The following is a 21962-nucleotide window of genomic DNA, read 5'->3' as shown; positions in this document are numbered from 1 at the left end:
CCTCGCCCTGATTGGTCGTGATGGGGCCGAGCGGCCTGGGCGTGGCTTGGAACTCCTTCCTGCCACCTGGACACGCATGCCTGGCGGCCAATGCTCCTGCGCATGCGTTTCAGCGCTCTTCACCGCAGAGGCTCCAGGGAACGGTTCAGTCCGCAGTGAAGCGTGATTCTAGTCGCTAGGCCTGCGCGGTGCTCGGCCCTCGTGCTGAGCTTCCAGCTGCCGCACCTTCGCCGCTGCCCCAGCTCAGAGCCAGGTCCGCATGGGCAGTGAGGCGGGACCCGGGGTCATTCTAGGTGTGGGAGGGGGTCCTCAGGAAGCAGGGGCCCGCGGGTCCCCAGGTGTGGTGCGGGAGGTGGGTAGGGTGCTGGCACTAGTTGATGGTGGGGGCGAGGAGGCCGCCATCTTTAGCGGGGAGGTGGTGCAGCAATGCCCGGCCCTGTTGGAGGGAGAGGTGGCGCGTATCGGGGAGGTGTTTTGGCTGCCTGTGGAGGACATGATGGATGAGGTTGAGGTGGTGGTGGAGGAGCAGCAGCAGGAAGAGCAGGAAGAGCGGAAGCAGGTGGTGGCGGAAGAGCCGGAGGAGGAGCCCCAGGAGCAGGGGCAGGAAGAGCCAGGGCCTCGACCCACGATCACCGGGTCCCCGCTGGAGGCGCTGCAGGCCCTGCAGTTAGAGCTAAGCACTCTGAATACCCAAGCCAGCAGGACCTACTCTCGGCTCAAGCGCAGGATCTGTCAGCGGCGGGAGTCTCACTTGGATGGCAGAAGCGCCATCATTCAGGGCATCCCTGGCTTCTGGACCAGAGCCGTATCCTTACAGAGGCCCCTTGGGGTTGGCTGCGGTGAAGGAGGAGCAGGAGTAGGAGCGGCGGGGGTGAGGGTGGGGTGGGGGAGGGGGAGCGGTGGGCGCAGGTGCAGGCCAAGAGCACTGAGGAATGTGGGTACAGGAGGGCATGAGTGGCTCCAAAGAGGCAGCAGGAACAGAGGGAGGCCACAGCTGTAGGTGTCTGAGCGAAAACTTTGGGTGAATGGTCTTGGCCTGCAGCGTGCACAGCAGTACTTCCCCAGGGTGGAGGGAAGAGCCCGTGGCAAGGTCACAATTGGGAATAGCCCCGAGCACCCCTCACACGGAGCAGTTACTGGAAGTGTGCATTATCCCGGGGAACTGGCAGGAGACAAGCGGAAGTCCCAATACCCGTCCTGGTCAGTCAGAGCCCGTGTAGTTGTTCCAGCTGCCTCAGTGCAAAAGCACAAGGTCCTGCCTGCACACAGGGTGAAGTTGTAAGGGGCAGCTGTCCTTGGCCGGACACCAGGACCCCGGACACGCTCTTGGGCCGGCAAGAATCCTTACCTCCCCAGGCCTTTCACCAGCACACTCGAGTCTGTGGAAGACACACAGGCGCAGGCACGCCCCTGACCTCCCCGTGGACCCTGTGAGTCCTGCAGAGCTCCAGACACACCCACGCAGGCCCTTCTGAAGACAGGAAACAGGGCAAAGGCCCAAGGCTTCGTCTTTGAACACACACACACGTGCACGTACTCACACACACACACACACACACACACACAGGCACTCACACAAACACCCACAAGCCCATGCACACACGGCGTAAGAGAAGGCATGAGGCAGCGACAGCACATCTAGACCGCTTACGGAGTGACATGCCGGCACCCAGCACACACAGGTCAGGTAGAGATCAGGTTCGTTCAGGAAACAGGCCCTCCCCGGGTGGGTGCACTGGACCCCAAGGCAGCCACAGGCAAGAGCACGTCTGATGGCAGGGCAGGGGCCGAGGATGTCTTTGAGGGCCGGATGGGCGTTAGCGCTTACGGATCTGGCAGATCTGCTGCTGCAGTCTCTTCCTCTGGCGGGTCTGGGGACTGGTTCTGCGGCTTGTAGCTCTTCCTTCCCTGAGGTGTGGCATGTGAAGCCTCCTTGACCTAAAGCAGATAATGAACCACCCCCAGATTTCGGCCGTGATCAGTGACCAAGATGAAGACCTGCTTAGCTACATGATCAATTTGGAGGTCAGTCTGGAGAGACTGGGGCGTCGTGGGTGGAGGCAGGTGGCCAGTAGGGAGGGGGCGGGGTTGTCCTTAAAGGTTGGGTGTAAGCAGCAGGAGAAGGGAAGGGAAGGGAAAATGGTTCGTGGCTGCCAAGCAGGCAAGCTCAGGACCCCTAGAAGAGCTCCTGCCCTTCTTCTCCTCTTGGGCGTGGCAGGTGAAGGAACTGGGCCATCCGAGGCACCACTGCAAGTTGAAGTTTTTCTTTCGACCCAACCCCTACTTCTGGAATGACGTGATCCTTAAGGAGTATCACCTTAGCATCGCTGGTAGGAGGGGCTCCCGCGGGGCTGCGGGGTGAGGGGAGGCTGGGGAAGGGCGTGGATGCTGGGCCACCGTGACTGTGATCCTTTCCTGTCTCCCCTGTCTTCCTCCAGGATACAGGGCGTCTCGTTCCACTAGCATCTATTGGTTCTGGGATTATGAACGGGGAGCTCCCAGCCACAGGCAGGACCCCACCGGCCTTCACTTCCTCAACTGGTTGTCTGACCACAACTGCCCAGGGTCTAACAAGATTGCTGAGGTGGGGTGCCTCTGGTCCCCCTCAGCGGTGGTGACGCTGGAGTCCCCCGGCTGCTTGGGGGGAGGGACGTGGGCCTGGCCTGCCCTGTCCCGACCTGGCCCCTTTCCCCTACCAGATCATCGGCGAGGACCTGTGGCCCAATCCTCTGCGCTACTACCCGAGGGAGGAAGGCCCCACGGGGACAGGTAACTGAGACGAGGACAGGTGGTTAAGGAGCCCAGGGGCTGGGCGCTGAAATGAGTGTGGTCCGGGTACACTGGGGCTCTCCCTTTTCCCAAATGGGAAAGCTCAGGCTGAGAGCACACTGTGGGCGGAGCTGGGTTTCAGGTCACCCCGGCCTTGGCGGCGGGTGACAGGGTGAGAATGGAGCCGGGAGGACTGTAGGGCACACGGAGTAGCAGGACTCTAACCAGCTAAACTTTCAGGGTGAGTGCCCCAGGTGTCTATGAAAGAGGCAAGCACCTCCTTAAGCAGGCACCTGTGTGTGAATCATCAGTCCCTGGCTTCAGCCTGCCCTCAGCTGGGGATCACCTGGGCCCCTCCCTCTGGCCCCTCCCTCCTGGCAAAGGCCTACAGATGCCGAGGAGCTTCATTCCGAGTCTCCTCCCGCCTCTTTGCTGACTTTCCGAGTCTTCTTTGAATTTTCACGTCCATCCCTGAGCCTCCCAGCACCACCACACAGACAGTCCCGGAAACGGCACAAGGCTAGCTGGGGACAATATTGAGGACCTGGGGCAGGAAGTGGCAAGGGACCACAAAAGGGCCGGGCCTACCGCCCACCAACGCCATGTCTCATATTGCTGGACACAGCCAGTGTCCCCTGCTGAGACGCCTTGTGCCCCGTTTGTGTTCCCGTCCCTGTGCTCCTGTGTGTGTGTACGTGTCTGTGTGTCGGGCGCACTCCAGACCCAGAGATGAAGGCACCGGGGGAGCCTCAGAGGTTGGCCAAAGAGCACCAGAGTCAGGAGGCGTCTACAGATGTGGGAGACGGGTGGAGGTGTCTACCTACGCGGTTCGGGTGCCCACGGGAGAAACGAGGAAAGGATGGCCAATGAAGGTTCCAGAGAGCGGGGCCCCACGTGCTGGGAATGACGCCCAGAGAGACATAAACACGCTCACAAGTGCTCCTGTCTTGGTGTGTGTGTATAGGTACGGGGGTTTGTGGAGTATTCACGAGTGAATCAAGTGGTGTGGGGCTTCTTAGCCCGTGCCTGCGGACCTCCCTGTCTGTGGGCGAGATGGCGGGCCTGGGGAAGTGGAGGACGTGGGGAGGGCAGGACGATGTGGGATTCCGGAGAGGCCCAGGGCCTTCCTCACAGGGCAGGGACTGGAAGGAGGAGGAGGCAAAGAAAGAGAGCCTGCTGAACTGGAGACTTGCTCCGCAGGCAGGGCAAGGAGACAGGGAAGGGCCCTGGCCTGCAGGGGCCTAATGGCCTGGTGCCGCCTAGGGCCCGTGCCTGAGCCAGCAGCCTCCGTCCAGGACGTCTGGCGCACACTGGCACGACGCGAGGCAGGTGACTCCTTAAGCTCAGGCTGACCGTTGAGCACACAGGGTGGGAGCGTGGGATCCTTGCGGGCACTAGCAGCCCGCCCCGCGGGGCAGCGTTCCAAGGACGCGTGAGGCAGACGCCGGTGTGACGTGTCGCTGTGTGCCCCGGTGGCGGCGTGGGTGAGTGTGAGCGTGCGGGCGAGTGAGCGAGCAGACAAGGAAGGGGGCCGGGCTGTTTGCATGCAGGGACCCTGGGACAGTGACAGAGAGCAATGCCTGCGGGCGCAGCAGACGGCTTGCTGGCTTCCAGGCTCTGCTGACTGGGGAAGAGAGGAACTGCCAGAGAGAAGCCCCGTTCCCTCGTGAGCAAAAGGCCGCCCGTGAATCCCTTCCTTTTCCTGGGCTCTCATCCCTGCATGCAACAGGCAGAGGGGCAAAGGTGAGGGCTGAGGGCTGAGGGGAAGCGGCTGAAGGGCACCCACCTGCCTTCCCAAACCGCAGGTGTGCCGCCTGCCTTGCTTCCCGCCCCGGCGATCCGAGGGGCAGCACGTAACTGTTACTCAGTCTCTGCTACCCAGAGGCTAAAATCCTCTATCCGAGCCTGCCCTAGGGAGCGGAGGGGGCGGGACGCTTAGCGGAACTAATGCCCAAGAGGAGCACGCTTCTCCTCAAGAAACCGTCCGGTGAGCAGTTCTCGTCCTCTGGGAGCCTCCATCCGCACATCCCTTCGGCAGGCCTGGACCCCGCTACGTGGCAGGCTCCTCTCAGCTTGCTGTGCGCCAGGCCTCGGGAAAGAGAAAGCCCTGGAGCAGACAGACCTCGGGCCGGGAGGCCCAGGGATCCGTTTTGGGGTGGGGCATGGGGGGTGGCCCGGGGCAGGTGAGGGGAAGGGATGGCGGGCACCGGGAGTGCTCCTTCCTGAGCAGACAGCTGCTTTCCAGGCACACCTCTGGCCCAATGCACGAGGTCCGGGACCGACTCTGCGGCAGCTGGGCTTGGGAGAGAGGAGCGCGGTCCGCCGCGCTCCCTCCCCGTTGCCTGCACTTTGGTTCCAAGGGGAGCACCTCTGTCCCTGTGGTACCGGCCACGCTGACCTTCCTTTGCTTGTTTGGACTCCTGAGACCACGTGGGTGCCCACTGCCCCCGCAGCTGTTTCAAGACCGAGGAGGGTTGCAGCACCAGGGCAGCTTCAGGAATCCTCGTCCTCGCCTCCCAGCTGCACTGGCTGCGCCCTGCCGTGCATCAGCCTTGGGGATCTGAAGCCCTGAGGGCCGTGGTGTACACTTCTAGGGTGGCACACAGCCGTGGCCTAGAGAGGAAGGCCTGCCCCGCTCCGGCTGCTGTCCCCGCAGGCAGACAGACAGACACACAGACAGGGACTCTGTTCCTCCTCAGCTCCGTGATCCTTAAGCTGGAAGGGAGCCTCCCTCGTGGCTCCCACACTCCGGTGCCTAGGGTTCCCTACCGTGGAGGCAAAGGGAAACTACGTGCAGTGGCCCTGCGGCTGCACGTGGGACACAGGGCAGCGGGGGACCTCCGACCCTCAGCCGGGCCCAAGTCCCTGGAGCCCTCTTGCCCTGGTCAGCGCTGCTGGGAGGGGCCTGGCAAGGATGAAAGGCTAGAGGGAAGGTTGGACAGCGTCCTCCCACAGCTTGACCTGGGCCACCCACGCGTAAGGCGCCATGGCTGGGTTCAGGTGCGGCCCACCTGCCCAGGCACGATGTGACAGAAATGGTCAGGCCACCCCCCGGTGGGGAAGGAAGGCTTACACTGCCCGCTGTGGCCCCGGGTGCCCACCGCCGGGGCCTCGTGGTCCAACCCAGTGGATGTGCCTCACTGAGAGTCACCCTGGGGAACAAAGCCTCGACTTTGAGGGTGGAAACCTGTCAGCCCCGCTGGGGCACGGCACGCGGGGCTTCCCCTGTAGCTGTTGTTCAAGGCGGAGGGCCCACATCCTCCATGCTGTCCCTCACCGCGTCGTCCCTTGGCATATCGGGTTATCGGGGCCCTGAGACGTATGACTTCTTGTCCAGCGGGGATCTCCCTCATCCACTCAGGAGGGAGCACGCAGGCTCCATCTCTGTGAAGACGGTTTCTGTGTTGAAGTCAGCCAGGGTCTTGGTGTCCTTGTCCCTTGTGAGGCAGCTTCTAAGCTCGGCCCTGCCCGTGTTGGGGGCCCTGCCATTTCCGCGCATGAGCTCGTGTCTCTTTCTCTGACTGCGGCCAGGAGCCCCTCTGTCAGATATCCCGCCTCGCTGCCTGTCTAAAGCGATCACATCCTCCGGTCCCTATGCCCTTCTCTCCTGGCACGTCTCTGCCCGGTGCCGCTGGGGGCACGTTCTCTCTGTGTATCACACAGAACCTGAAGGAGGTCTGCCCCAGGTGACACTGGCAGGGCCCCTGGTTTCTAGGTCAGGCTCTTCGGTGTCACCTGGCCAACCCGTTACCAGGGGGTCAGCGGACCTACAGCCGAGCGGTAGGCTCGGCCAACACAGAGCTACCGAGAGGAACGGAAAGGTAGCCTTGTCCTTGATGAAGTCAGTGAGGCCCCGAGTGGGCAGAGGGCCTCCCGGCGAATGAAGAGGGTGCTGCTTTCTGCACCAGGGACGGGTTGACGCTGGCCCCCGGGGCAGGCAAGATTCCCAGGGTGGCCATCAGGGTGGGGGCCCTGTGCGTGTTTAGCAGTAAACAGGGCAGACGGGAAGGGAGCCCACCTCATCTTTTCAGCCTCACCTTCAGAGCCTAATTTCTTCACCCAAGTGCTGCATCCACCTTCAGGACATTGTAGCACACACGTAGCCACGACCTGGTTCCCAGTGGCCTCCCACAGCTGCCTGAGGGGGAAAGAGAAACCAGCTGAGGGCAAACACCTACAGAGCAAAGGGAGCCCTGGAGCACCTCTCTAAGCAGACGGCCCGGGGACACGCGAACCAACCTGAGAGCTCCAGGAAGAGGAAAGCGTGTCCCAAGTCGGCTGGGCCCCTAGCACCTTGTCTTCCTGTATGGTGCCACAGACAGGGGCACGGGGAATGGAATCGAGCCTGCGTGCTCCCCACAGTCACCCTGTCCAAGGCAACCGGGAGGAAACAGAACACAGGTGCACGTGACTAAGCCTCCCACTGCACTCACTTTCAACCACACCGTCCCACAGGCAGGGCAATCGTTCCAAGAACAACCCGTGGAGCTAAATGTGCACGTGGGCTAGATCCACAGAGGGGAGGTGGGGGACAGAAAACAACTGGAACAGTAAACAAGGGGGCGCTGACCAAAATCCTTTCTCGTGGAAACAAGTACGTGTAGAGTTCTGCATAGCTACCTGCCCGTGTGTGGCGTGTGTGGGGGGGGGGGGTAGTGGGGGGGCACGTGTGTGCACGTGCGTGCTCAGGAATAGGCACGACTACTCTCATGCATGCGTGGACGTTGGGATGGACGCGGGGACGTGGAAAAGCTTAAAGAGCTTATAGAACGTACGTAAACTGTGGGCCAGTTGAAGCCCCCAAGCCAGGGAATCCAGCCCAGAGATACCACCCGTGGAGCAAAGTGTAAGCGGCATCACACGCCAGCACCCTCGACCAGGGGCTGAGACTAGAGGGAGGAAGAAAGCACCTGTGGAAGGACAGGGAGGATGCAAAGTACACGAGAATCACAAAGGGCCCGATGTCCAGGCCCAGAAGAGGAAAGACCCACCCCCCACCCCTCCAGCCCCACTCCCATCTCAGCTACAGCCACCTTTATCTCCTTCTCCAGTGCACGAGCAACCTTTCCCCCCACCCCTGTGTAGGCCCTTGAGAAACACCTGGCCTTTTTTTCGTAAGGTTTGGCACACCGACCCACACCGAGGCATAACCGACTGCCTCACACTGATTTTGCTGGTTTAAGACATCACTCTAATGTTCTGACAACCCTTGTGGCTCAGGAGTATGGCCGTGATGGCTTAGCTGGATTCTACCCCTGCTCCCCTGTCCCACAAGACTGGGGCGAAGGGCTGGGCTGGGATGTGATCTCATTTGGAAGGTGGACGAGAGCAGAACCACTTTCACAGGGCATCCTTAGGGTCGGCAAAATTCACATCCTCGGGTTGGCAGTGGTGAAGGCATGCATGCGTGCGTGGTGGCCCTCGACTGGGTGCAGTCCTCAGCACCTCAGTGTGTGCGCACGTGTCCAAATAAAGTTTCTGGCATGCCCCAGTGCCACCAAAGCCTGTCGTCCCTCTCTCGGTCTCTCAAAAGACAGGATGGCCGAGTCAAGTTCGTCTCGTGCCATGTGTCCATGTCCGTTCCCGGAGGGACGCTTGTCACCTTATGTTGGCTAGCAGAAAGGCAATTTCTGCCTGCCACTCGAGCGTTTGAAAGGCACTATGCAAACGTGTGGTCACACAAAGTCCGAGAACCCGTGGGTGCCAATCACAGACGAGGAGAGGTCTTTTGGTGCCAGGCAAGGTAGAATTTCTCGGAGAGTTTAAGTATCCAGAGGGGATCCCAGGAGAGTGGGCCACAGAGGGAGGGAGCAGATACATACAGAAACAAGAAGGTGCACGCACACACACTCACACACACACACACACACACACACACACACACACACAAAGACAGAGGGGAGACAGACAGACACTCAGACGGAGCTCTTCACTGCATGGCTTTTCTGCTCTTGAGCAAAGGAATTCAAGTCTAGCAAAGAGCTGGGTTTGCCGGACACTCCCCTGTCATGCCACAGAGCTTCGGGCTCTATGTCCCCTGGAAGAAAAGTATCCAGCAACTTCGGCCACCATGCATTTCCTTGTACATTTTCTGAGAGTTCCCAGTGGTTAAAGGTCCCGAGGCAAACTGGATTCTGATTTTCTGATTTTGGAGCGGGAACTCCTGGCTCCAACTGGCACAGGCCACATAGGTATCACAGGGCACCCCAGACACAAGGCCGGAGGCCTCCCTGGAAGCCAGCTCTTTGTGGAACCTGGGCTGCTAAGCCGGGCGTGGGGAACGGGTGTTTGGGGCGACCCGGCAATCCCAGAGGCCGGCCTGTTTCCACAGGGCGAGGGGCGAGGCAGCCGAGGGTGACGCCCACTGTCCTCGCCCTGATTGGTCGTGATGGGGCCGAGCGGCCTGGGCGTGGCTTGGAACTCCTTCCTGCCACCTGGACACGCATGCCTGGCGGCCAATGCTCCTGCGCATGCGTTTCAGCGCTCTTCACCGCAGAGGCTCCAGGGAACGGTTCAGTCCGCAGTGAAGCGTGATTCTAGTCGCTAGGCCTGCGCGGTGCTCGGCCCTCGTGCTGAGCTTCCAGCTGCCGCACCTTCGCCGCTGCCCCAGCTCAGAGCCAGGTCCGCATGGGCAGTGAGGCGGGACCCGGGGTCATTCTAGGTGTGGGAGGGGGTCCTCAGGAAGCAGGGGCCCGCGGGTCCCCAGGTGTGGTGCGGGAGGTGGGTAGGGTGCTGGCACTAGTTGATGGTGGGGGCGAGGAGGCCGCCATCTTTAGCGGGGAGGTGGTGCAGCAATGCCCGGCCCTGTTGGAGGGAGAGGTGGCGCGTATCGGGGAGGTGTTTTGGCTGCCTGTGGAGGACATGATGGATGAGGTTGAGGTGGTGGCGGAGGAGCAGCAGCAGGAAGAGCAGGAAGAGCGGAAGCAGGTGGTGGCGGAAGAGCCGGAGGAGGAGCCCCAGGAGCAGGGGCAGGAAGAGCCAGGGCCTCGACCCACGATCACCGGGTCCCCGCTGGAGGCGCTGCAGGCCCTGCAGTTAGAGCTAAGCACTCTGAATACCCAAGCCAGCAGGACCTACTCTCGGCTCAAGCGCAGGATCTGTCAGCGGCGGGAGTCTCACTTGGATGGCAGAAGCGCCATCATTCAGGGCATCCCTGGCTTCTGGACCAGAGCCGTATCCTTACAGAGGCCCCTTGGGGTTGGCTGCGGTGAAGGAGGAGCAGGAGTAGGAGCGGCGGGGGTGAGGGTGGGGTGGGGGAGGGGGAGCGGTGGGCGCAGGTGCAGGCCAAGAGCACTGAGGAATGTGGGTACAGGAGGGCATGAGTGGCTCCAAAGAGGCAGCAGGAACAGAGGGAGGCCACAGCTGTAGGTGTCTGAGCGAAAACTTTGGGTGAATGGTCTTGGCCTGCAGCGTGCACAGCAGTACTTCCCCAGGGTGGAGGGAAGAGCCCGTGGCAAGGTCACAATTGGGAATAGCCCCGAGCACCCCTCACACAGAGCAGTTACTGGAAGTGTGCATTATCCCGGGGAACTGGCAGGAGACAAGCGGAAGTCCCAATACCCGTCCTGGTCAGTCAGAGCCCGTGTAGTTGTTCCAGCTGCCTCAGTGCAAAAGCACAAGGTCCTGCCTGCACACAGGGTGAAGTTGTAAGGGGCAGCTGTCCTTGGCCGGACACCAGGACCCCGGACACGCTCTTGGGCCGGCAAGAATCCTTACCTCCCCAGGCCTTTCACCAGCACACTCGAGTCTGTGGAAGACACACAGGCGCAGGCACGCCCCTGACCTCCCCGTGGACCCTGTGAGTCCTGCAGAGCTCCAGACACACCCACGCAGGCCCTTCTGAAGACAGGAAACAGGGCAAAGGCCCAAGGCTTCGTCTTTGAACACACACACACGTGCACGTACTCACACGCACACACACACACACACACACACAGGCACTCACACAAACACCCACAAGCCCATGCACACACGGCGTAAGAGAAGGCATGAGGCAGCGACAGCACATCTAGACCGCTTACGGAGTGACATGCCGGCACCCAGCACACACAGGTCAGGTAGAGATCAGGTTCGTTCAGGAAACAGGCCCTCCCCGGGTGGGTGCACTGGACCCCAAGGCAGCCACAGGCAAGAGCACGTCTGATGGCAGGGCAGGGGCCGAGGATGTCTTTGAGGGCCGGATGGGCGTTAGCGCTTACGGATCTGGCAGATCTGCTGCTGCAGTCTCTTCCTCTGGCGGGTCTGGGGACTGGTTCTGCGGCTTGTAGCTCTTCCTTCCCTGAGGTGTGGCATGTGAAGCCTCCTTGACCTAAAGCAGATAATGAACCACCCCCAGATTTCGGCCGTGATCAGTGACCAAGATGAAGACCTGCTTAGCTACATGATCAATTTGGAGGTCAGTCTGGAGAGACTGGGGCGTCGTGGGTGGAGGCAGGTGGCCAGTAGGGAGGGGGCGGGGTTGTCCTTAAAGGTTGGGTGTAAGCAGCAGGAGAAGGGAAGGGAAAATGGTTCGTGGCTGCCAAGCAGGCAAGCTCAGGACCCCTAGAAGAGCTCCTGCCCTTCTTCTCCTCTTGGGCGTGGCAGGTGAAGGAACTGGGCCATCCGAGGCACCACTGCAAGTTGAAGTTTTTCTTTCGACCCAACCCCTACTTCTGGAATGATGTGATCCTTAAGGAGTATCACCTTAGCATCGCTGGTAGGAGGGGCTCCCGCGGGGCTGCGGGGTGAGGGGAGGCTGGGGAAGGGCGTGGATGCTGGGCCACCGTGACTGTGATCCTTTCCTGTCTCCCCTGTCTTCCTCCAGGATACAGGGCGTCTCGTTCCACTAGCATCTATTGGTTCTGGGATTATGAACGGGGAGCTCCCAGCCACAGGCAGGACCCCACCGGCCTTCACTTCCTCAACTGGTTGTCTGACCACAACTGCCCAGGGTCTAACAAGATTGCTGAGGTGGGGTGCCTCTGGTCCCCCTCAGCGGTGGTGACGCTGGAGTCCCCTGGCTGCTTGGGGGGAGGGACGTGGGCCTGGCCTGCCCTGTCCCGACCTGGCCCCTTTCCCCTACCAGATCATCGGCGAGGACCTGTGGCCCAATCCTCTGCGCTACTACCCGAGGGAGGAAGGCCCCACGGGGACAGGTAACTGAGACGAGGACAGGTGGTTAAGGAGCCCAGGGGTTGAAATGAGTGTGGTCCGGGTACACTGGGGCTCTCCCTTTTCCCAAATGGGAAAGCTCAGGCTGAGAGCACACTGTGGGCGGAGCTGGGTTTCAGGTCACCCCGGCCTTGGCGGCGGGTGACAGGGTGAGAATGGAGCCGGGAGGACTGTAGGGCACACGGAGTAGCAGGACTCTAACCAGCTAAACGTTCAGGGTGAGTGCCCCAGATGTCTATGAAAGAGGCAAGCACCTCCTTAAGCAGGCACCTGTGTGTGAATCATCAGTCCCTGGCTTCAGCCTGCCCTCAGCTGGGGATCACCTGGGCCCCTCCCTCTGGCCCCTCCCTCCTGGCAAAGGCCTACAGATGCCGAGGAGCTTCATTCCGAGTCTCCTCCCGCCTCTTTGCTGACTTTCCGAGTCTTCTTTGAATTTTCACGTCCATCCCTGAGCCTCCCAGCACCACCACACAGACAGTCCCGGAAACGGCACAAGGCTAGCTGGGGACAATATTGAGGACCTGGGGCAGGAAGTGGCAAGGGACCACAAAAGGGCCGGGCCTACCGCCCACCAACGCCATGTCTCATATTGCTGGACACAGCCAGTGTCCCCTGCTGAGACGCCTTGTGCCCCGTTTGTGTTCCCGTCCCTGTGCTCCTGTGTGTGTGTACGTGTCTGTGTGTCGGGCGCACTCCAGACCCAGAGATGAAGGCACCGGGGGAGCCTCAGAGGTTGGCCAAAGAGCACCAGAGTCAGGAGGCGTCTACAGATGTGGGAGACGGGTGGAGGTGTCTACCTACGCGGTTCGGGTGCCCACGGGAGAAACGAGGAAAGGATGGCCAATGAAGGTTCCAGAGAGCGGGGCCCCACGTGCCGGGAATGACGCCCAGAGAGACATAAACACGCTCACAAGTGCTCCTGTCTTGGTGTGTGTGTATAGGTACGGGGGTTTGTGGAGTATTCACGAGTGAATCAAGTGGTGTGGGGCTTCTTAGCCCGTGCCTGCGGACCTCCCTGTCTGTGGGCGAGATGGCGGGCCTGGGGAAGTGGAGGACGTGGGGAGGGCAGGACGATGTGGGATTCCGGAGAGGCCCAGGGCCTTCCTCACAGGGCAGGGACTGGAAGGAGGAGGAGGCAAAGAAAGAGAGCCTGCTGAACTGGAGACTTGCTCCGCAGGCAGGGCAAGGAGACAGGGAAGGGCCCTGGCCTGCAGGGGCCTAATGGCCTGGTGCCGCCTAGGGCCCGTGCCTGAGCCAGCAGCCTCCGTCCAGGACGTCTGGCGCACACTGGCACGACGCGAGGCAGGTGACTCCTTAAGCTCAGGCTGACCGTTGAGCACACAGGGTGGGAGCGTGGGATCCTTGCGGGCACTAGCAGCCCGCCCCGCGGGGCAGCGTTCCAAGGACGCGTGAGGCAGACGCCGGTGTGACGTGTCGCTGTGTGCCCCGGTGGCGGCGTGGGTGAGTGTGAGCGTGCGGGCGAGTGAGCGAGCAGACAAGGAAGGGGGCCGGGCTGTTTGCATGCAGGGACCCTGGGACAGTGACAGAGAGCAATGCCTGCGGGCGCAGCAGACGGCTTGCTGGCTTCCAGGCTCTGCTGACTGGGGAAGAGAGGAACTGCCAGAGAGAAGCCCCGTTCCCTCGTGAGCAAAAGGCCGCCCGTGAATCCCTTCCTTTTCCTGGGCTCTCATCCCTGCATGCAACAGGCAGAGGGGCAAAGGTGAGGGCTGAGGGCTGAGGGGAAGCGGCTGAAGGGCACCCACCTGCCTTCCCAAACCGCAGGTGTGCCGCCTGCCTTGCTTCCCGCCCCGGCGATCCGAGGGGCAGCACGTAACTGTTACTCAGTCTCTGCTACCCAGAGGCTAAAATCCTCTATCCGAGCCTGCCCTAGGGAGCGGAGGGGGCGGGACGCTTAGCGGAACTAATGCCCAAGAGGAGCACGCTTCTCCTCAAGAAACCGTCCGGTGAGCAGTTCTCGTCCTCTGGGAGCCTCCATCCGCACATCCCTTCGGCAGGCCTGGACCCCGCTACGTGGCAGGCTCCTCTCAGCTTGCTGTGCGCCAGGCCTCGGGAAAGAGAAAGCCCTGGAGCAGACAGACCTCGGGCCGGGAGGCCCAGGGATCCGTTTTGGGGTGGGGCATGGGGGGTGGCCCGGGGCAGGTGAGGGGAAGGGATGGCGGGCACCGGGAGTGCTCCTTCCTGAGCAGACAGCTGCTTTCCAGGCACACCTCTGGCCCAATGCACGAGGTCCGGGACCGACTCTGCGGCAGCTGGGCTTGGGAGAGAGGAGCGCGGTCCGCCGCGCTCCCTCCCCGTTGCCTGCACTTTGGTTCCAAGGGGAGCACCTCTGTCCCTGTGGTACCGGCCACGCTGACCTTCCTTTGCTTGTTTGGACTCCTGAGACCACGTGGGTGCCCACTGCCCCCGCAGCTGTTTCAAGACCGAGGAGGGTTGCAGCACCAGGGCAGCTTCAGGAATCCTCGTCCTCGCCTCCCAGCTGCACTGGCTGCGCCCTGCCGTGCATCAGCCTTGGGGATCTGAAGCCCTGAGGGCCGTGGTGTACACTTCTAGGGTGGCACACAGCCGTGGCCTAGAGAGGAAGGCCTGCCCCGCTCCGGCTGCTGTCCCCGCAGGCAGACAGACAGACACACAGACAGGGACTCTGTTCCTCCTCAGCTCCGTGATCCTTAAGCTGGAAGGGAGCCTCCCTCGTGGCTCCCACACTCCGGTGCCTAGGGTTCCCTACCGTGGAGGCAAAGGGAAACTACGTGCAGTGGCCCTGCGGCTGCACGTGGGACACAGGGCAGCGGGGGACCTCCGACCCTCAGCCGGGCCCAAGTCCCTGGAGCCCTCTTGCCCTGGTCAGCGCTGCTGGGAGGGGCCTGGCAAGGATGAAAGGCTAGAGGGAAGGTTGGACAGCGTCCTCCCACAGCTTGACCTGGGCCACCCACGCGTAAGGCGCCATGGCTGGGTTCAGGTGCGGCCCACCTGCCCAGGCATGATGTGGCAGAAATGGTCAGGCCACCCCCCGGTGGGGAAGGAAGGCTTACACTGCCCGCTGTGGCCCCGGGTGCCCACCGCCGGGGCCTCGTGGTCCAACCCAGTGGATGTGCCTCACTGAGAGTCACCCTGGGGAACAAAGCCTCGACTTTGAGGGTGGAAACCTGTCAGCCCCGCTGGGGCACGGCACGCGGGGCTTCCCCTGTAGCTGTTGTTCAAGGCGGAGGGCCCACATCCTCCATGCTGTCCCTCACCGCGTCGTCCCTTGGCATATCGGGTTATCGGGGCCCTGAGACGTATGACTTCTTGTCCAGCGGGGATCTCCCTCATCCACTCAGGAGGGAGCACGCAGGCTCCATCTCTGTGAAGACGGTTTCTGTGTTGAAGTCAGCCAGGGTCTTGGTGTCCTTGTCCCTTGTGAGGCAGCTTCTAAGCTCGGCCCTGCCCGTGTTGGGGGCCCTGCCATTTCCGCGCATGAGCTCGTGTCTTTTTCTCTGACTGCGGCCAGGAGCCCCTCTGTCAGATATCCCGCCTCGCTGCCTGTCTAAAGCGATCACATCCTCCGGTCCCTATGCCCTTCTCTCCTGGCACGTCTCTGCCCGGTGCCGCTGGGGGCATGTTCTCTCTGTGTATCACACAGAACCTGAAGGAGGTCTGCCCCAGGTGACACTGGCAGGGCCCCTGGTTTCTAGGTCAGGCTCTTCGGTGTCACCTGGCCAACCCGTTACCAGGGGGTCAGCGGACCTACAGCCGAGCGGTAGGCTCGGCCAACACAGAGCTACCGAGAGGAACGGAAAGGTAGCCTTGTCCTTGATGAAGTCAGTGAGGCCCCGAGTGGGCAGAGGGCCTCCCGGCGAATGAAGAGGGTGCTGCTTTCTGCACCAGGGATGGGTTGACGCTGGCCCCCGGGGCAGGCAAGATTCCCAGGGTGGCCATCAGGGTGGGGGCCCTGTGCGTGTTTAGCAGTAAACAGGGCAGACGGGAAGGGAGCCCACCTCATCTTTTCAGCCTCACCTTCAGAGCCTAATTTCTTCACCCAAGTGCTGCATCCACCTTCAGGACATTGTAGCACACACGTAGCCACGACCTGGTTCCCAGTGGCCTCCCACAGCTGCCTGAGGGGGAAAGAGAAACCAGCTGAGGGCAAACACCTACAGAGCAAAGGGAGCCCTGGAGCACCTCTCTAAGCAGACGGCCCGGGGACACGCGAACCAACCTGAGAGCTCCAGGAAGAGGAAAGCGTGTCCCAAGTCGGCTGGGCCCCTAGCACCTTGTCTTCCTGTATGGTGCCACAGACAGGGGCACGGGGAATGGAATCGAGCCTGCGTGCTCCCCACAGTCACCCTGTCCAAGGCAACCGGGAGGAAACAGAACACAGGTGCACGTGACTAAGCCTCCCACTGCACTCACTTTCAACCACACCGTCCCACAGGCAGGGCAATCGTTCCAAGAACAACCCGTGGAGCTAAATGTGCACGTGGGCTAGATCCACAGAGGGGAGGTGGGGGACAGAAAACAACTGGAACAGTAAACAAGGGGGCGCTGACCAAAATCCTTTCTCGTGGAAACAAGTACGTGTAGAGTTCTGCATAGCTACCTGCCCGTGTGTGGCGTGTGGGGGGGGGGGGGTAGTGGGGGGGCACGTGTGTGCACGTGCGTGCTCAGGAATAGGCACGACTACTCTCATGCATGCGTGGACGTTGGGATGGACGCGGGGACGTGGAAAAGCTTAAAGAGCTTATAGAACGTACGTAAACTGTGGGCCAGTTGAAGCCCCCAAGCCAGGGAATCCAGCCCAGAGATACCACCCGTGGAGCAAAGTGTAAGCGGCATCACACGCCAGCACCCTCGACCAGGGGCTGAGACTAGAGGGAGGAAGAAAGCACCTGTGGAAGGACAGGGAGGATGCAAAGTACACGAGAATCACAAAGGGCCCGATGTCCAGGCCCAGAAGAGGAAAGACCCACCCCCCACCCCTCCAGCCCCACTCCCATCTCAGCTACAGCCACCTTTATCTCCTTCTCCAGTGCACGAGCAACCTTTCCCCCCACCCCTGTGTAGGCCCTTGAGAAACACCTGGCCTTTTTTTCGTAAGGTTTGGCACACCGACCCACACCGAGGCATAACCGACTGCCTCACACTGATTTTGCTGGTTTAAGACATCACTCTAATGTTCTGACAACCCTTGTGGCTCAGGAGTATGGCCGTGATGGCTTAGCTGGATTCTACCCCTGCTCCCCTGTCCCACAAGACTGGGGCGAAGGGCTGGGCTGGGATGTGATCTCATTTGGAAGGTGGACGAGAGCAGAACCACTTTCACAGGGCATCCTTAGGGTCGGCAAAATTCACATCCTCGGGTTGGCAGTGGTGAAGGCATGCATGCGTGCGTGGTGGCCCTCGACTGGGTGCAGTCCTCAGCACCTCAGTGTGTGCGCACGTGTCCAAATAAAGTTTCTGGCATTCCCCAGTGCCACCAAAGCCTGTCGTCCCTCTCTCGGTCTCTCAAAAGACAGGATGGCCGAGTCAAGTTCGTCTCGTGCCATGTGTCCATGTCCGTTCCCGGAGGGACGCTTGTCACCTTATGTTGGCTAGCAGAAAGGCAATTTTTGCCTGCCACTCAAGCGTTTGAAAGGCACTATGCAAACGTGTGGTCACACAAAGTCCGAGAACCCGTGGGTGCCAATCACAGACGAGGAGAGGTCTTTTGGTGCCAGGCAAGGTAGAATTTCTCGGAGAGTTTAAGTATCCAGAGGGGATCCCAGGAGAGTGGGCCACAGAGGGAGGGAGCAGATACATACAGAAACAAGAAGGTGCACGCACACACACTCACACACACACACACACACACACACACACACAAAGACAGAGGGGAGACAGACAGACACTCAGACGGAGCTCTTCACTGCATGGCTTTTCTGCTCTTGAGCAAAGGAATTCAAGTCTAGCAAAGAGCTGGGTTTGCCGGACACTCCCCTGTCATGCCACAGAGCTTCGGGCTCTATGTCCCCTGGAAGAAAAGTATCCAGCAACTTCGGCCACCATGCATTTCCTTGTACATTTTCTGAGAGTTCCCAGTGGTTAAAGGTCCCGAGGCAAACCAGATTCTGATTTTCTGATTTTGGAGCGGGAACTCCTGGCTCCAACTGGCACAGGCCACATAGGTATCACAGGGCACCCCAGACACAAGGCCGGAGGCCTCCCTGGAGGCCAGCTCTTTGTGGAACCTGGGCTGCTAAGCCGGGCGTGGGGAACGGGTGTTTGGGGCGACCCGGCAATCCCAGAGGCCGGCCTGTTTCCACAGGGCGAGGGGCGAGGCAGCCGAGGGTGACGCCCACTGTCCTCGCCCTGATTGGTCGTGATGGGGCCGAGCGGCCTGGGCGTGGCTTGGAACTCCTTCCTGCCACCTGGACACGCATGCCTGGCGGCCAATGCTCCTGCGCATGCGTTTCAGCGCTCTTCACCGCAGAGGCTCCAGGGAACGGTTCAGTCCGCAGTGAAGCGTGATTCTAGTCGCTAGGCCTGCGCGGTGCTCGGCCCTCGTGCTGAGCTTCCAGCTGCCGCACCTTCGCCGCTGCCCCAGCTCAGAGCCAGGTCCGCATGGGCAGTGAGGCGGGACCCGGGGTCATTCTAGGTGTGGGAGGGGGTCCTCAGGAAGCAGGGGCCCGCGGGTCCCCAGGTGTGGTGCGGGAGGTGGGTAGGGTGCTGGCACTAGTTGATGGTGGGGGCGAGGAGGCCGCCATCTTTAGCGGGGAGGTGGTGCAGCAATGCCCGGCCCTGTTGGAGGGAGAGGTGGCGCGTATCGGGGAGGTGTTTTGGCTGCCTGTGGAGGACATGATGGATGAGGTTGAGGTGGTGGCGGAGGAGCAGCAGCAGGAAGAGCAGGAAGAGCGGAAGCAGGTGGTGGCGGAAGAGCCGGAGGAGGAGCCCCAGGAGCAGGGGCAGGAAGAGCCAGGGCCTCGACCCACGATCACCGGGTCCCCGCTGGAGGCGCTGCAGGCCCTGCAGTTAGAGCTAAGCACTCTGAATACCCAAGCCAGCAGGACCTACTCTCGGCTCAAGCGCAGGATCTGTCAGCGGCGGGAGTCTCACTTGGATGGCAGAAGCGCCATCATTCAGGGCATCCCTGGCTTCTGGACCAGAGCCGTATCCTTACAGAGGCCCCTTGGGGTTGGCTGCGGTGAAGGAGGAGCAGGAGTAGGAGCGGCGGGGGTGAGGGTGGGGTGGGGGAGGGGGAGCGGTGGGCGCAGGTGCAGGCCAAGAGCACTGAGGAATGTGGGTACAGGAGGGCATGAGTGGCTCCAAAGAGGCAGCAGGAACAGAGGGAGGCCACAGCTGTAGGTGTCTGAGCGAAAACTTTGGGTGAATGGTCTTGGCCTGCAGCGTGCACAGCAGTACTTCCCCAGGGTGGAGGGAAGAGCCCGTGGCAAGGTCACAATTGGGAATAGCCCCGAGCACCCCTCACACAGAGCAGTTACTGGAAGTGTGCATTATCCCGGGGAACTGGCAGGAGACAAGCGGAAGTCCCAATACCCGTCCTGGTCAGTCAGAGCCCGTGTAGTTGTTCCAGCTGCCTCAGTGCAAAAGCACAAGGTCCTGCCTGCACACAGGGTGAAGTTGTAAGGGGCAGCTGTCCTTGGCCGGACACCAGGACCCCGGACACGCTCTTGGGCCGGCAAGAATCCTTACCTCCCCAGGCCTTTCACCAGCACACTCGAGTCTGTGGAAGACACACAGGCGCAGGCACGCCCCTGACCTCCCCGTGGACCCTGTGAGTCCTGCAGAGCTCCAGACACACCCACGCAGGCCCTTCTGAAGACAGGAAACAGGGCAAAGGCCCAAGGCTTCGTCTTTGAACACACACACACGTGCACGTACTCACACACACACACACACACACAGGCACTCACACAAACACCCACAAGCCCATGCACACACGGCGTAAGAGAAGGCATGAGGCAGCGACAGCACATCTAGACCGCTTACGGAGTGACATGCCGGCACCCAGCACACACAGGTCAGGTAGAGATCAGGTTCGTTCAGGAAACAGGCCCTCCCCGGGTGGGTGCACTGGACCCCAAGGCAGCCACAGGCAAGAGCACGTCTGATGGCAGGGCAGGGGCCGAGGATGTCTTTGAGGGCCGGATGGGCGTTAGCGCTTACGGATCTGGCAGATCTGCTGCTGCAGTCTCTTCCTCTGGCGGGTCTGGGGACTGGTTCTGCGGCTTGTAGCTCTTCCTTCCCTGAGGTGTGGCATGTGAAGCCTCCTTGACCTAAAGCAGATAATGAACCACCCCCAGATTTCGGCCGTGATCAGTGACCAAGATGAAGACCTGCTTAGCTACATGATCAATTTGGAGGTCAGTCTGGAGAGACTGGGGCGTCGTGGGTGGAGGCAGGTGGCCAGTAGGGAGGGGGCGGGGTTGTCCTTAAAGGTTGGGTGTAAGCAGCAGGAGAAGGGAAGGGAAAATGGTTCGTGGCTGCCAAGCAGGCAAGCTCAGGACCCCTAGAAGAGCTCCTGCCCTTCTTCTCCTCTTGGGCGTGGCAGGTGAAGGAACTGGGCCATCCGAGGCACCACTGCAAGTTGAAGTTTTTCTTTCGACCCAACCCCTACTTCTGGAATGACGTGATCCTTAAGGAGTATCACCTTAGCATCGCTGGTAGGAGGGGCTCCCGCGGGGCTGCGGGGTGAGGGGAGGCTGGGGAAGGGCGTGGATGCTGGGCCACCGTGACTGTGATCCTTTCCTGTCTCCCCTGTCTTCCTCCAGGATACAGGGCGTCTCGTTCCACTAGCATCTATTGGTTCTGGGATTATGAACGGGGAGCTCCCAGCCACAGGCAGGACCCCACCGGCCTTCACTTCCTCAACTGGTTGTCTGACCACAACTGCCCAGGGTCTAACAAGATTGCTGAGGTGGGGTGCCTCTGGTCCCCCTCAGCGGTGGTGACGCTGGAGTCCCCCGGCTGCTTGGGGGGAGGGACGTGGGCCTGGCCTGCCCTGTCCCGACCTGGCCCCTTTCCCCTACCAGATCATCGGCGAGGACCTGTGGCCCAATCCTCTGCGCTACTACCCGAGGGAGGAAGGCCCCACGGGGACAGGTAACTGAGACGAGGACAGGTGGTTAAGGAGCCCAGGGGCTGGGCGCTGAAATGAGTGTGGTCCGGGTACACTGGGGCTCTCCCTTTTCCCAAATGGGAAAGCTCAGGCTGAGAGCACACTGTGGGCGGAGCTGGGTTTCAGGTCACCCCGGCCTTGGCGGCGGGTGACAGGGTGAGAATGGAGCCGGGAGGACTGTAGGGCACACGGAGTAGCAGGACTCTAACCAGCTAAACTTTCAGGGTGAGTGCCCCAGGTGTCTATGAAAGAGGCAAGCACCTCCTTAAGCAGGCACCTGTGTGTGAATCATCAGTCCCTGGCTTCAGCCTGCCCTCAGCTGGGGATCACCTGGGCCCCTCCCTCTGGCCCCTCCCTCCTGGCAAAGGCCTACAGATGCCGAGGAGCTTCATTCCGAGTCTCCTCCCGCCTCTTTGCTGACTTTCCGAGTCTTCTTTGAATTTTCACGTCCATCCCTGAGCCTCCCAGCACCACCACACAGACAGTCCCGGAAACGGCACAAGGCTAGCTGGGGACAATATTGAGGACCTGGGGCAGGAAGTGGCAAGGGACCACAAAAGGGCCGGGCCTACCGCCCACCAACGCCATGTCTCATATTGCTGGACACAGCCAGTGTCCCCTGCTGAGACGCCTTGTGCCCCGTTTGTGTTCCCGTCCCTGTGCTCCTGTGTGTGTGTACGTGTCTGTGTGTCGGGCGCACTCCAGACCCAGAGATGAAGGCACCGGGGGAGCCTCAGAGGTTGGCCAAAGAGCACCAGAGTCAGGAGGCGTCTACAGATGTGGGAGACGGGTGGAGGTGTCTACCTACGCGGTTCGGGTGCCCACGGGAGAAACGAGGAAAGGATGGCCAATGAAGGTTCCAGAGAGCGGGGCCCCACGTGCTGGGAATGACGCCCAGAGAGACATAAACACGCTCACAAGTGCTCCTGTC

At 61.2% G+C, this 21962-nt stretch overlaps 3 protein-coding genes across 3 annotated transcripts; all 3 read left to right on the top strand.

The window, feature by feature from the left end:
• The first annotated feature begins 259 nt into the window (after positions 1–259).
• Positions 260–3716, top strand: LOC117310645 (testis-specific Y-encoded protein 1-like). The gene is made up of 6 exons (XM_033850350.1): positions 260–805; positions 1948–2025; positions 2219–2330; positions 2439–2584; positions 2700–2769; positions 3491–3716. Exons 1-6 carry the CDS (start codon positions 260–262, stop codon positions 3637–3639), a joined length of 1101 nt encoding a protein of 366 aa, XP_033706241.1. The 3' UTR covers positions 3640–3716.
• A 4958-nt stretch (positions 3717–8674) lies between these two features.
• LOC117310615 (testis-specific Y-encoded protein 1-like) lies at positions 8675–14069 on the top strand. The gene is made up of 6 exons (XM_033850329.2): positions 8675–9942; positions 11087–11164; positions 11353–11464; positions 11573–11718; positions 11834–11903; positions 12618–14069. The coding sequence occupies exons 1-6, from the start codon at positions 9397–9399 to the stop codon at positions 12764–12766; spliced, it is 1101 nt and encodes a 366-aa protein (XP_033706220.1). The 5' UTR covers positions 8675–9396; the 3' UTR covers positions 12767–14069.
• A 4053-nt stretch (positions 14070–18122) lies between these two features.
• Positions 18123–21962, top strand: LOC117310617 (testis-specific Y-encoded protein 1-like). The gene is made up of 6 exons (XM_033850331.2): positions 18123–19062; positions 20199–20276; positions 20465–20576; positions 20685–20830; positions 20946–21015; positions 21737–21962. The coding sequence occupies exons 1-6, from the start codon at positions 18517–18519 to the stop codon at positions 21883–21885; spliced, it is 1101 nt and encodes a 366-aa protein (XP_033706222.1). The 5' UTR covers positions 18123–18516; the 3' UTR covers positions 21886–21962.

This window comes from Tursiops truncatus (genome assembly GCF_011762595.2).
Source record: "Tursiops truncatus isolate mTurTru1 chromosome Y unlocalized genomic scaffold, mTurTru1.mat.Y SUPER_Y_unloc_1, whole genome shotgun sequence".
In the NCBI taxonomy this organism is placed as follows: Eukaryota; Metazoa; Chordata; class Mammalia; order Artiodactyla; family Delphinidae; genus Tursiops; species Tursiops truncatus.
Note: the sequence above shows the minus strand (reverse complement) of the source record. Positions and strands in the feature narration are given on the sequence as shown.

What these genes read in the sequence shown, in the direction of transcription:
- LOC117310617 (XM_033850331.2), top strand. Translation starts at nt 18,517, where the DNA reads ATGGGCAGTGAGGCGGGACCCGGGGTCATTCTAGGTGTGGGAGGGGGT. An exon ending in GGTCTAACAAGATTGCTGAG is followed by an intron (nt 20,831 to 20,945) that starts GTGGGGTGCCTC and finishes TTCCCCTACCAG; the next exon opens with ATCATCGGCGAGGACCTGTG. An exon ending in GGAAGGCCCCACGGGGACAG is followed by an intron (nt 21,016 to 21,736) that starts GTAACTGAGACG and finishes GGCGCACTCCAG; the next exon opens with ACCCAGAGATGAAGGCACCG.
- LOC117310615 (XM_033850329.2), top strand. Translation starts at nt 9,397, where the DNA reads ATGGGCAGTGAGGCGGGACCCGGGGTCATTCTAGGTGTGGGAGGGGGT. An exon ending in GCTACATGATCAATTTGGAG is followed by an intron (nt 11,165 to 11,352) that starts GTCAGTCTGGAG and finishes TGGGCGTGGCAG; the next exon opens with GTGAAGGAACTGGGCCATCC. An exon ending in GGTCTAACAAGATTGCTGAG is followed by an intron (nt 11,719 to 11,833) that starts GTGGGGTGCCTC and finishes TTCCCCTACCAG; the next exon opens with ATCATCGGCGAGGACCTGTG.
- LOC117310645 (XM_033850350.1), top strand. Translation starts at nt 260, where the DNA reads ATGGGCAGTGAGGCGGGACCCGGGGTCATTCTAGGTGTGGGAGGGGGT. An exon ending in GCTACATGATCAATTTGGAG is followed by an intron (nt 2,026 to 2,218) that starts GTCAGTCTGGAG and finishes TGGGCGTGGCAG; the next exon opens with GTGAAGGAACTGGGCCATCC. An exon ending in GGTCTAACAAGATTGCTGAG is followed by an intron (nt 2,585 to 2,699) that starts GTGGGGTGCCTC and finishes TTCCCCTACCAG; the next exon opens with ATCATCGGCGAGGACCTGTG.